Raw genomic sequence first — 13,945 nt, 5'->3', positions numbered from 1 at the left:
AGCACCATGTCTGCCTGCATGCTGCCATGTCCCACCTCTCTGAACTGTAAGCAAGTCACCTCAATTAAATGTTTTCATTTAATTTTAAGAGTTGCCATGATCAACTGGGCAGTGGTGCACACCTTTCATCCCAGCACTAGGGAGGCAAGGCAGGTGGATCTCTGTGAGCTCGAGGCCAGACTGGTCTACAGAGCAAATTTCTCCATAGCCACTGAGAAACCCTGTCTTAAAAAAATAAAATTAAAAAAAAATAATAAAATAAAATGACTTGCTGTGGTCATGGTATCTCTTCACCAATAGAAACCCTAACTAAGACACTACTTTTGGAACAAAGCACTGGAGAATCCCTCCATGACCTTGTTTGACACAAAATCTTCTTCAACAGAATTCAGAATCTAAAAATATCTACCATAGAGTGTTGCAGAATACTTGTTTAATTTTGTAAAGATGTATTGCACTTGTTAATGTTGAGGAATATTTGTTTAACTATGTAAAGATGTGTTGATGTTTTACCTTGCCTGCCTAAGGCACCTGAATGGTGTAGTAAAAAGTTGAATGATCAATAGCAAGGGAGGAGGTATAGGTAGAATTTCCAGGCAGGGAAAGTAAATAGGAGGGGGAATTTAGGCTCAAGGAAAAAAGAAAAGGAGACACCAGGGAGACATCAGCGGTCAGACAGACAGACAGACACGGAAGAAGCAGGGAAGTAGGTCAAACAGAATGAAAGAAAGGTAAAAAGTCCAAGTCAAAATGCAGATGAATGGAAACAGGTTAAATTAACTTAAAAGAGCTAGTGGGACAAGCCTAAGCTAAGGTCAAGCATTCATAATTAATAACAAGTCTCCGTGCCTTTATTTGGGAGCTGGATGGCAGCCCAAACAAAATTCCAACTACAAAAAGGAAACTGGATCAGCTAAGCCGGGCGGCGGTGGCGCACGCCTTTAATCCCAGCACTAGGGAGGCAGAGGCAGGGGGATCTCTGTGAGTTCGAGACCAGCCTGGTCTACAAGAGCTAGTTCCAGGACAGGCTCCAAAGCCACAGAGAAACCCTGTCTCGAAAAACAAAAAAAAAAAAAAAAGTAAATGGATCAGCTAGACTATACTAAATAAGAAACTCCTCAAAGGGAAAGACCACAAGTAGAAGATTCTTAGAATAGAAATATCCAATATTTATATTTATATTTAGAACATACAAGAATTCCTTCAAGTTAAGAAAAAAGGCAAACAATCCTGTAGGAAAGTAGACAGAGGCTTTAGTGGGCACTCTGTAAAGAGAATATTCAGATCTCCACTAACCCACTAAAAGGTGCTCATACTTCCTTAGTTAGCAGACAGACACAAACTAAGGGGCCTGTAAGATAGCTCAGTGGATTAAGGTGCCTTGTCATCAAGCCTGGCACCCCACACTCAATGCCTTGAACCCACTTGATGAGAGCTAGCCTCTGACTTCCACTAGTATATATGTGTGTGCATTTGAGTGTGCAAGCACACACACACACACAAATGTTAAAAACAACAACGGGCTAGAAAGTTGGCTCAGCAGTTAAGAGCATTGCCTGCTCTTCCAAAGGTCCTGAGTTCAATTCCCAGCAACCAAATGGTGGCTCACAACCATCTGTAATGAGGTCTGATGCCCTCCTCTGGCCTGCAGGCATACATGCAGACAGAATATTGTATACATAGCAAATAAAAAAAAATTTAAAAAAAGGCCTGGCATATATTTCCATTTCCTATAATCCCAATTCTTCTAAACTAAAATAATTAATTATAGAATAAAAGGGAAAAAAACAGATAGTCTAAGTCGATAATAAATGATGCCAGAAAAAATAATAAATATGGTTACATAAACATGGTAAAAAATGGCTGTAGCCAGTGTAGGTGCACCCTTTTAATCTCAGCACTCAGGAGGCAGAAGCAGGCAGGTCTCTGTGAGTTCAAGGCCAGCCTGGACGACATAATGAGTTCTAGGACAGCCAAGGCTACATAGTGAGACCCTGTTTCAAAAAAAACAAGAACAATAAATAAAATAAAACAAAGCAAAAAAAAACCACAAAAGGATGTGTTTACAACTACAATTTTGCAATATAACCAGGAATTAGATCTCAGGGAGCAGCTCTGGAGAGATGGCTCAGCAGTTAAGAGCACAGCTGCTCTTGTAGAGGGCCTGGTTTCAGTTCTCATCAGTCATCTGATGGCTAACAACCATCCATAATTTAACTCCAGGCACTCCAACATCCTCTTGTGACTTCTTGTGTTATCAGGCAAACATGGGTGCACATATATACATGCAAGCAAAACATGCACACACATAAAGTGAAATAAAAGAATCTAAAAACAAACTTAAAAGTAAAAAGAAAAAAGGGGGAGGGGAGATGGCTCAGCCGAGGACTTGAGTTCATTTCTGGTGCCGGTGTTAAAGAGTAATATCAGTGTGGTGGCTGTGATCATGCCTTTAATCCCAGGGGGAGCCAGCCTAATTTACACAGCAAGTTCAAGACAGCCAGGGCTACATCGTGAGACCCTGTCTCAAAGTAAGAAAAAAACAAAACAATAGTAATAAACAAAATAAAGACAAACAAAGGAGCAATAATGTTACTATTTTGAAACCAGTCAGTAATCATATCCCTCCAATCCACTTTACTTACTCAAGGTGTTGTGGTCAGTGTGAATACCTTGAATAACAGATGTTCTGAGTAATAGTTCAACATCGGAACCCACTTTCAACATCTGTTAAGAAAATCAGACAGAATCACCCCTGAGTGCTTTGTAGGGCTGCACTGGTTTTGAAGTCAATGGTTTTACAGGTCACTTTCTGATAATGTGGCTTTTAGCTTTGTACAACTGCATCAGATAGTATAGGCAGTGCAAACATTTCAGATGCCCTTCATTTTTATCTATCTAGCCCAAATTTTGTTCAAACGGACTTAGAACTTTGTTATAATATGCATTTTAAAATGTACTGGGGACTGGGCATCGCAGAGCATGCCTTTAATCCTACTACAAAGGCAGGCAAACCCCACCATGCCCGGCTCTACTCTGCATTGCTTAAGGGTGCTTCCCGACCTAAAATTCCCTCGGAAGTGCTGCATCATGAGACTGCTATAGTGGCTTCTGTCATGGTTCCACTGCCCTGGTCTTAACCAGAGCTGCTTCTGCATTCTCTTCCCGGGGGCCTTGTTATCTCTGGGGGTAGGAGACAAGCCCAAGGGAGCCACAGCAAGCAAGTGCAGGCTGTCTGCGGCTGTGGGGGCTCTCACTACCAAGGATGGCTTTCCTTCACATGACCCTCCATTCCCGCCGTCCTCTCTTTACCAAGGACATTTACACCAGCTCTATTAACAACTGAAACCTGTTACTGCACCTCTTCTATTTTCTCCGGAGAGGCCTCACTTTTATGTTTTTTGAATTCTTCATTTATCTTTACTCTGGCCGCTAGAGAGAGAGAGAGGAATACATGTAACTTAATACCCATGATTCTTACATGTTATTCAGCACTACTCATTATGAATTTCTACTTCTCATATAAAACAAAGCATGAACAATGTGTTCCGTGCCAAGCATATTACACCATAGCAGCAGCACTTAAGAGAATGAGGTAGGAGAATTCTGAGTTTGGGCCACCTTGGGCTACAAATGGTAAGGTTTTTTTCTTTTTCCTTCTTCCTTTTTTTTTTTTTTTTTTTTTTTGACATAGCTCTGGCCATCCTGGAACTCATTATATAGACCAGGCTGGCCTGGAACTCAGAGATTCTCCAGCCTTTAAGGCCACCAAGCCTGGCTTCTTTTCAACTTTATTTGTGTACCTTCAGAACTACTAGATTCTAAGAAGTCTGAACCCAAGTATGTCTTTTGTGTAAATCTAAACATTTTTGTTTTGTTTTGAGCTACGGTCTCACTGTAAAGCCCAGGCTGTTTTGAACATGTGAGCCCTCTGCCTCAGCCTCCAGAGTGCTAGAGTTGCATGCATGTGCTACCACACCCAACTAAAATGCTTTATGAAGACAGGAAGAACCAGTGCAAACCGTATATTCCCGCACACACAGATGCACCAGTATGGAAGATCTGATCCCGAGCATCTTGGCTAAAGAAAACGTGAATGATGAAAGCACAGTTGCCAGGTGTGGTGGGTAGGTGTGGTGACGCATGCCTTTAACTAAGTACTGGGGGTGGGGGTGCAAAGGCAGGAGGTGCTCTGTGAGTCTGAGGTCAGCACAGTCGACATGGCAAGTTCTAGGATGGGTAAGACTATAAAGTGGCCTATGTGTCTCAAACAACCAAAAAAAAAAAGAAAGAAAGAAAACCTTTTAGGCTTACACACCTACATTGCAGCAACTTAATTACATGAAGTCCTTAGTAAATATTCTATTCAACAAATGTTGGCTAAAACAATAAACCCATGTTGACAGAAAAATAGCCATGGATGTCTCCTTTGGTGCTGATCATCCTCAGTATGTAAAGAGGTTGAGAGTCTGGTCCTACTGGTCCAAGCTGGGTGGTAGTGGCACAGACCTTTAATCCCAGCACTCAGAAGGCACAGGCAGAGGCAGGTGGGTCTCTGTGAGTTCGAGGCCAGCCTGGTCTACAGAGCGAGTTCCAGGACAGGCTCCAAAGCTACACAGAGAAACCCTGTCTCGAAAAACAAAAGAGAACCTTGATTCTTACCTGCCCCTTCTATAAATGATTCTATATGGAAACAGGATCGTTATAAGTATTAAGTATTCTTCCATAGAAATAATGTGAGCCGGTCTTCACAGAACATCAGGGAGCCATAAAGATCATTCATTCCACACAGTCAGAAGAGAAGAGCAGCCAGCTGAAGAATGGATGTGCACCAGGGGTGTTGGCACACACCCCAGGCAGGAGGACCAGGAGCTCAGGGTCACCCTCTACAAGAGCACCATCAAAGCCAGCCTGGGATACAAGAGATTCCCGGCTCACATTGGCAGCCTAGCTCAGTGATGGAGTGCTTTGCTTTAATGGGTGGGGCTCTAAGTTCAATTCCTAGCAATGCAAAACAAATAAGACAGACAACAAAAGCATGGATTTGCTCTAAAGGAGTGAAAAATATATTTACCTTCTAATGCTCTCTTATCATTTTTAAAAACTTGTTGTCTGGTCCTGTGTAGTGTTCTAAAGAGCTGTAAAACCTATTAAGAAAAAGAAGAATTCAGGACCGAGGAGATGGCTCAGGGGATAAGCACATGCTCCGCAGTTCTGAGTTGTGAGTTCGAATCCCTGGAATCCACATAAAAACCAGATATGAGAGTGCACATCTGTAACCCCTGTATGCCTGCAGCAAGATGACAGCAGAGAGACAGGATAATTCCAGACGCTCAAGGGATTCTGGAGCTAGCCTGCCATATGCAGAATTCCTGCCTCAAACAAGGTGGAAGCAAGGACCAACACCTGAGGTTTTCCACTGACCACACACACACACACACACACACACACACACACACAAATAAATAATATAAGATTTTATGGTTAAGAAAAAAATCAAAATCAAAGCCAGGTGGCAGTGGAGCATGCCTTTAATCCCAACACTCAGAGGTAGAAGCAGGTGGATCTCTGAGTTGGAGGCCAGCCTGGCCTACAGAGTGAGTTCCAGGACAGCCAGGACTACTCAGAGAAACACTGTATCAGGAAAAAAAAAATCACATTTTACATAACATTTAAAATTGCTGTATTAGAAGGATTAAATAGGATTCATTTCCTATTTGTTTTCAGCATAGCTGGTAAAGCAAGAACTTGCTCAGTATCTTCTGAGTTGCTATGTCTCTTTCAGTTCAAGAACAAAACAAGGTTGGGCTGTAAACAGAGAAACCCTGCTCAAAAATCCACACCCATCCACTCCCCACCTCCCCACACAAAAAGCCAAAAAACAAACGAACAAAAACAATGGGGAACTGGAGGGATGGTGGATGGTCAGGAGGATGTAGTGTATGTAAACTGTTCTTCAGAGGACCTCAGTTTGGTTCCCAGCACCCACATCAAGTGGCTCACAACCACCTGTAACTCCTCTGCCTCTGCAGGCATCTGCACTTGTGCATACATACCCACACACAGGCACACAGACACATAATTAGAAAAAAAAAGTAGCAGTTGGGGTTACAACTCAGTGGTATAGTGTGCAATTTAGCAAAGGTAAGGCCCTGGGTGCCCGGGCTCCATCTAGCACCAAAACATTAAAGAAAAAATTGTTATTTACAAAATTGCTGAGGTCTGTGAAACAAACAATAGTCAATGAAAGAAAGAAAGGAGGGAGGGAGGGAGGGAGGGAGGGAAGGAGAGAAGGAGGGAAAGAGGGAGGGGAGAGAGGGGGGAAGAAGGAAGAAAGGAAAGAAAGAAATAAGGAAAAAAAGAAAACAAAACACTAATCTTCTAAGCCAAGTAAAGTGGCTCATTATCTGTAAATCCAGCACTCAGGAGCGGGAGGCAGGAGAATTAACTTTTCCAAAAGACCTGGGTTCAATCCCCAGCACCCACATGACACCACACAATTCCAGGTGATCTGACACCCTCACACAGACATATATGCAGGCAAAACATCAATGCACATTAAGATAAAAAAAAATAAAAACAAAATAAAATAGAAAATCTGCCTTAGATAGAGGGCTGGGGAGATGGCTCGGTGATTAAAATCGTGGTTCAGTAAGGGTCAGGACCTGAATTTGGATCCCTAGAACCCCCCAAAATACAGGGAAGATGCACACTTCCAGCCTCAAAAGGCAGAGACAGAGGATACCCAAAGCAACTGGCTATCAATGCTACATACTCATACTAGAGAACTCTGGGGTCTGCTGCGAGACCCTGCCTCAATAAATAAGGTAGAAGACCAATAGAAATATTCATACATGCACGCATGCACTCACAAGTACACATATGAAATGGAAAAATTATTTAAGATTTACTTATGAGCATTTTAAATTTAGGACTTTTTATTTTTTTATGCTTGGACTGTACTTTAAGACAATCACAGGAAATGAACAGACCTGCTATAGGAGAACAAGGAGGAAACAACATTGTGGGGATGGCTTTGAAATTGAGTAATGTGCACAGAAAGGATTTTTCTTTCCTTTCTTTCTTTCTTTCTTTCTTTCTTTCTCCCTTTTTGTGTGTTTTTTTTCTAGTCAGGGCTTTTCTGTGTAACAGCCTTGGCTGTCCTGGAATTCACTCTGTAGACCAGGCTGGTCTTGAACTCACAGAGATCCACCTGTCTCTGCCTCCTGAGTGCTGGGATTAAAGGTGTGCACTACCACCCAGCCAGAAAGAATTTTTCTAAAGTGCTTGACAGTAAGAGCTGATTACCTTGCAGAGATTGTTGACAGGAATATGGTTTTTTGTTTGTTTTTGTTGTTTTGTTTTGTTTTTCTGTAGCTTTGGAGTCTGTCCTGGAACTAGCTCTTGTAGACCAGGCTGGCCTCAAACTCATAGAGATCCGCTTGCCTCTGCCTCCCGAGTGATGGGTTTAAAGGCGCCACCCACCACCCGGCCAGGAATATGGCTCTTAAAGGCCCCACAATAGACTGTGTTTAGCATGTAGCGGGTCCTGGGTTCATTTCTCAGCACTACAAAATAAAAAAAATAAATTAAGTGAAAAGAGACAGCCAAGCAGGCAGGCAGACACAGAGGCAGACACAGACACAGACACACACACACACACACACACACACACACACACGACTAGGTGTCTAGGTACACACCTGTAGTCCCAGCATCTTAGGAAGTGGAGCATGGAGATCATTTGATCCCAAAGATCATATCAAGACCATAGTCTCAAACCAATCAGTAATCTCAGTAATTATATGTAGTACCTAAGGGACTGGGGGTATCCATTAACACAAAAACAGCACTACTAGTTTAAGACCATTATCCTCATAATAAGAAAATGCGAGCTGGAGAGATGGCTCTGAGGTCACAGGCTGCGCTTGCAGAGGACCCAGGTTCTTCCCTTCACCCACATGGCAGCTGACAACCCCCTTTAGCTTCAGTTCCAGGGACTCTAAACGCCCTCTTCTGGCCTCTGTGGGTACCAGGCATACACATGATACAGAGACATTCAGGAACACCACCCATTCAAAGAAAATACTTTTAAAAAGAAAATGCTATCTTTATTATCACAAAGCTATTGGGACCAATATTACATTGGAGCTAATAAAATAATTACATTTTTATTTATTATTTATGTAGTATTGGGCATGGAACCCAGGACCTTGACCACGCTATGGGTTCTACTACTGAACTAAATACAGCCACATTCCTACTAAAAAAAAGAAAACTTTTCAAATGCAAAAAGTAGCTGGGTGTAATGGCTCACACCTGTAATGCCAGCACTTGGCATGCAGACTGCTGAGTTGGAAGCCAGGCGGGGGCTACACAGAAAGTCTGAGGCAAGACCCTCCTAATTCCCAATTAAACTTCAGGTCTCTGCCTATGGTTCCTTGTGATTTCATTTCTTTCCTTTCTAAATTTTGAGACAAGACCTACGTTGTCTGGGATAGCCATGAACAAGAGGTTCAGCAATGCAGACACTCCCTCTCTAGAGATTTCTGAATTTCTCTAGGTAAGTTAAATCCTAGTTACAGCCTCACAAAACAAGCTGTGTTTTTAGCCTGAAGAACTTCCTTCGATTTTATTGTCTGTAATCTTCTTATTATATGAAGGCAAGGGCGGTCAGTTTACGATAATCACCCTCCTCCACTCACCATCTCTCATGTCACCCCCTCACTCCCTGTCCCTCACGGCTGTCACTCTCTTCCACTCAGCGCCCCTCGGGGTCCCCCTCCTCCGCTCACCGCCGATCGGGGTGGTCACCCTCATCACCTACTCTCCCTCGGGGCCGTCTCCCTTCCCTCCCACTGCTCTCAAGGTCGTCACCCTCTTCCACTGACTCCTCCACTCTGCGTCCCTTCAGGTCGCCTCCCTCCCCTGCCGAGGGTCCTGATCTGCAGCCTCCCTGCACCATCCTCCCCAGCCCTGTCACCTTGGCAGGCTGACCCATGGCTCCCCACGCCGCTGCCACCGCCTCTCAAGCCGCCTCTTCTCGATAGCCAATCAGGGTCAGGGCGTGGCCAGCAACGCTCCGGCATAGCAACCAATCAGAGCATAGCTCCTCCTCCCTAGCCCGCCTTCTCCACAGGAAGAAGGCCAGGCGTTTGCTAAGTAGAGCCAACTATAAAATCGCGAGAAGTCACAGAGCCAAATTACGAAAAGGAGAACGGAAGTAACCGGAAGCCATGTTTGTTAGGGTTAGAGTTCCTTCCGCTTTGCTGCACGCCTGGTTATAGTTAATGGGTGACCTTGGCACCTGCTCGTTTTTTACCTTCCGCTTTAGGGCGTGGGTCGTCTCTTAAAGTTCCTATATTTTAACGTTTCCCAGCTGTGACTGTCTCCTTGGAAACGTGTGCAAACAAAAGACAAACCCTAACAAACACAGTCACTACAAATCAGAACGCTGACTCCTGAAAGTTCTGTTTATACATTTGCTTAATTCCTCCCCCAGAAGGTGCCGCTGAGTTGCCTGCTCAAGTTCATACGCTTGATCCCAGAGACTCCTCACCCTCTGCATTGCCATTAGCTTCCTTATCTTACCCTGCTCTTTGGTTCTTTGGTTTTGCTGAGGTAGAAAATCATCTATTAAAAGCTTCACAGTTGTAACAATACACACACACACACACACACACACTTACAAGCATGCTTCCTTGTTTCTATTTCACAATCGTTTGCCTTCAACACGCCTGTAGCATTTGAGGTTACTTTTTGGTAAAATTGACCATTTATTAAAAGATTTGGGAGCTGGGTGTGGTGGTACATCTTGTAAGCCCAGCGTTTGGGAGATAAAGTCAGAATTATCAGCCTAATTACTATAAGAAACTCTGTCTCAATCAAAAAGCTAAAGAGGGCCAGGTGGTGGTGGTGCACGTCATTAATCCCAGCACTTGGGAGGCCAGCCTGATCTACAGATTGAGTTCCAGGACAGCCAGGACTAAACAGAGAAAAATCTGTCTTGAAAAACAAAACAAAATAAAAAAGTGTGGGTGAGTTTGGTTTGGCTTTGAGATAGGGTCTCACTATAGAGCCCTGCCTGGTTTGAAGCTTGCTTTATAAATCAGGCTGGTCTCAAACGCACAGAGATCTGCCTGCCTCTGTCTCGGAGTGCTGGGATTAAAGCCATACACCACCACATTTGTAATTTTCCTCAGAAATGCCTTCTCCTTTGTTTGAGACCTAGAACTGGCCTAGAAGTCACCAGTTAAACTAGACTGATTGGCCTATCCTCAAGGGTCTTCTTTCTGTCTCTGCCTGCCTGGTGCTAGGATCACAAATGTGTAACAGCTTGCCTAGCAAAGCCATCCCAAGAACAGCAAGATCATTGTCAACTTTTAAAAACTGTTATTGATGGATAGAGAGCTGGCATAGAAGTTAAAGATGGGCCGGGCGGTGGTGGTGCACGCCTTTAATCCCAGCACTCGGGAGGCAGAGGCAGGCGGATCTCTGTGAGTTCGAGACCAGCCTGGTCTGCAAGAGCTAGTTCCAGGACAGGCTCCAAAGCTACAGAGAAACCTTGTCTCGAAAAACCAAAAAAAAAAAAAAAAAAAAAAAGAAGAAGTTAAGGATGTAGGCTGCAAGGGCCTGAGAGATGGCTAAGCAGTTAAGAGCACTTAGTTCTCTTCCAGAGGAGCCAGGGTTCAATTTCCAGCACCCGCATGGCAGCTCACAACTGTTGGTCATTCCTGTTCCAGAGGATCCAACATGATACCCTCGCACAGAGATATATGTGGGTCAGGCACTAATGTACATAAAATAAGTTAAAAATTTTTAAAAAGTGTTGGCTGCTCTTCCAGAGAGCCTGAGATCAATTCCTAACATCCATATGGCAGCTAACAATGATCTGTAACTCCAGTCCCAGGGGATCCAACACCTTCTTCTGGCCTCCAAGGACACCACATGCAAATGATGTAGATATACATTCAGGCAAACACTTATACACATAAAAATAAATAAAAACCTCAAAAAACTGTTATGGAGGTTCTAGAACTGCAGAAGAACATTTAATATAGCCAATTATTAAATCAAGTGTAGTGGCTATTGTCTTTTATCCAAGAAATAGTAAATTAGGAATTAGGTCATCTGTGACATTCAATTGTAGTAGTGCCTTCTGGAGTAATCTTTTTTTTTTTTAAATTACACTTCAGTACTGTCTTAGTTGGGGTTTCTATTGCTGAGATGAAATACCATGACCAAAAAGTAAGCTGGGGAGGAAAGGGTGTGTTTGGTTTACACTTCCTCGTCACCGTTCATCACTGAGGGAAGTCAGGACAGGAACTCTTAACAGGGCCAGGGCAGGATCCTGGAGGTGGGAGCTGATGCAGATACAATGGAGGGGTACTGCTTACTGGCTTGCTTCCCATGGCTTGCTCAGCCCACCTTCTTATAGAACCCAGGACCAGCAGCCTCCCCCACTGATCACTAAATGAGAAGATGCCTGCAGCTGGATCTCAAGGATGGCATCTATCTCCTCAGCTGAGGCTCCTTCCTCTAACTGTGTCAAGCTGACACACGAAACCACCCAGTAGAAGTACTGTAGCGCAGTTTCCTTTAAAAAAATATAGTTTTTGTAATAATAACTTCTGGCTAGAAAGTTAACCAAAAACCCTCCTATGTTATGTGAAAAATAGCATAGCTCCTGTGGCTGGAGAGAAGGCTCAGTGCTTAATAGCACTTTCTGATCATGCAGAGGACCTGGGCTGAGTGCCGGGCATCTACACAGTGGCTCACAACCGTCTGTAACTTCAGTTCTGGGAGATCCAGTGCCCTCTTCTGGCCTCCTACATACATGTGGTGCCCATAAAGTCACGTAAGCATACACACATAAATATATAAATGGATAAAATTTTAAAGAAAATATAGTTCTACAGTGCCCAAACCAGACCAGTGAGATTTCTCCTGAACAAACATACCACAGTTCCTTCAGCTCTTCCACAGGAGAAGTGAAACGAGATAGCTCAGCACTCTTTACTGCTCTGGTTATTCGGGGGACAGGTCCTGGTTTGCATCGAAACAGAAAAACTGAACTGAAGAAGCTCCAGAATGTGAGTTCACGGAACCCTGTGGCTGGCAGGATGTCACTCCCCTACCCCCCCCCCCCAAAAGGATGCGTGCACTCAGATGCCCAGAACTTCTCATTGTCTTTGTTATGCCCAAATCCAAGAAGTCCCCCAAAAGCCAACGAGGAGACCAAGTCCTGGGTGTAAAAGCAAAGAGCCTTTATTTTATGCAAGTTCGCAAATTCAGTCTCTCCGCATGTCCAACGTATTGGAATAAAAGGAGAGCTCCAAGCTCAGTTAGAATTGGGTTTTTATAGTAGGAAAGGTAGGGGTGAGGGGTTTCTGAGGTTCAGGACCCCTGATTGGCTGACAGTTGTCTAGGGGTGTCCTGGTGAGTGTGTGCTGGCAGGTGATCCTATCTACAGCGGTTGGAATGCTAGGCATTTCCTTTGGTTGGTCTGTTCTTGGGTGGTGGTCGGGTAATCTCAGTTTGTGGTTCTTCCTGCAACCAGGTATTGCTTCAGGGTAAACTACTGAGACTCTGGCCTCCATTATATGGCTGAGTCCTACTCTGGCAGGTGATAATGGTTGGAAGTAAAGAACTTCTTCTGGGTGATCTGTTCATATTTAGCTTATTATGGCTGGCTCCTACAGTCTTACCTTGGAGAAATAAGGGGTTTTGGTAGAAGAACTAAATTAATATTCTGAGATGGGGATCTTTTGTGTATGCCTGGTGGGCCTAATGGGTCACATTAAAAGTGGAAGAAGAGAACAGGGAGAGTTTGAAGACACTCATCTGCTGGCATTGGAAAGGAATAAAGAGGCCACAAACCGAGGGACGCGCATGGTCTTCGGAAGCTGGAAAAGACAAGGGAGTGGACTGCCCTCTAGAGCCTCCAGGAAGAATGCAGCCCAGCTGACAGGGAGTTCTGCTCAGTGGAAACAAATTTGACTTAGGACACCCAGAGTGCTCCCATCCACCATCTAGGCCAGTATCTCTTAACTCGGCTTGGCCTCCACATCTCCTCTCGCCTCACTTTCAAGGCCCTGTGCTTACACCGGGTTCACCCAGCTAAATCCAGGCGCCTGCCTATTTCCGGGTCCTTAATTTAATCGCGGCTGCAGAATACCCTTTACCTACTGCCATAACACGTTCATGGGATCCCTCCGGATCCCTGCTGGGACGTGGGCACATTCTGCTTACGTCATCCAGTTTGTGTGAAGCCAGTCAATAAACTCAAAATGGAAGTAAATGGAGGAGGAGAGAGAGCCAGGACGCGCTCACACCGGTTCCTATTAGTCAAGGTAAGTAATTTGGATCGCATTCTGGGATAGAAAGTTCTGGAATAACATCAGTAGGAGAGTGACATCACTGTTTACATTTTACAAGCATCACTGTGGCTGGGTGTGGAGGCGGGAAGGTCAAGAGTTCAAGGTCATCCTCAGTTAAATGGCAACGTCAGTTCCCCCTGGGCTACATGAGACCCTGTCTCAACAAAGCTACAGCATAACTCAGCAGATAGCTCAGCTGGTAAAGTGCCTGCTACATACCATGAGGACTGAGTTCCAGCGCCCCAGAAGCAAACCCACTTACCTACACAATGGCCTTTCCCGGCTGAACTGTCCATCTCTGTCAGTGACGGTTGGTGGCAGGTCATCTTGCACTCATTCAGGCTCAGCAGCTGGCATCTGGGAATGTAAATTAAGTCGTGGTTACTTTATTTGCAAAGGGCTGGTTAGATACTGTCAGCTGTGAATCCCGTGGTCTCTGTCATCATTGGTTTGGTTTGGTTTGGCTTTCCATGGCAGGATTTCTCTGTGTAACTGCCCTGGCTGTCCTGGAACTCTGTAGACCAGTCTGGCCTCGAACTCCCAGAGATCCGCCTGCCTCTGCCTCC

The 13,945-nt window shown here is 44.4% G+C and overlaps 1 protein-coding gene across 2 annotated transcripts in view; it reads right to left on the bottom strand.

The window, feature by feature from the left end:
- Window positions 1-9,064, bottom strand: part of Lyrm7 (LYR motif containing 7) — a 31,356-nt gene extending 22,292 nt beyond the window's left edge. For both annotated transcript variants that reach the window (XM_038327302.1, XM_038327301.2), the window contains exons 1-4: window positions 8,984-9,064; window positions 5,075-5,147; window positions 3,362-3,432; window positions 2,646-2,727 (exon numbers count right to left, since the gene is read on the bottom strand). In XM_038327302.1, the coding sequence (XP_038183230.1) occupies window positions 2,646-2,727; window positions 3,362-3,432; window positions 5,075-5,147; window positions 8,984-9,001 (244 nt within the window). In that variant the 5' untranslated portion in view covers window positions 9,002-9,064. The remainder of the gene's footprint in view (window positions 1-2,645; window positions 2,728-3,361; window positions 3,433-5,074; window positions 5,148-8,983) is intronic.
- Window positions 9,065-13,945: the final 4,881 nt, after the last annotated feature.

Source organism: Arvicola amphibius, chromosome 4 (assembly GCF_903992535.2).
Source record: "Arvicola amphibius chromosome 4, mArvAmp1.2, whole genome shotgun sequence".
NCBI lineage: Eukaryota > Metazoa > Chordata > Mammalia > Rodentia > Cricetidae > Arvicola > Arvicola amphibius.
Note: the sequence above shows the minus strand (reverse complement) of the source record. Positions and strands in the feature narration are given on the sequence as shown.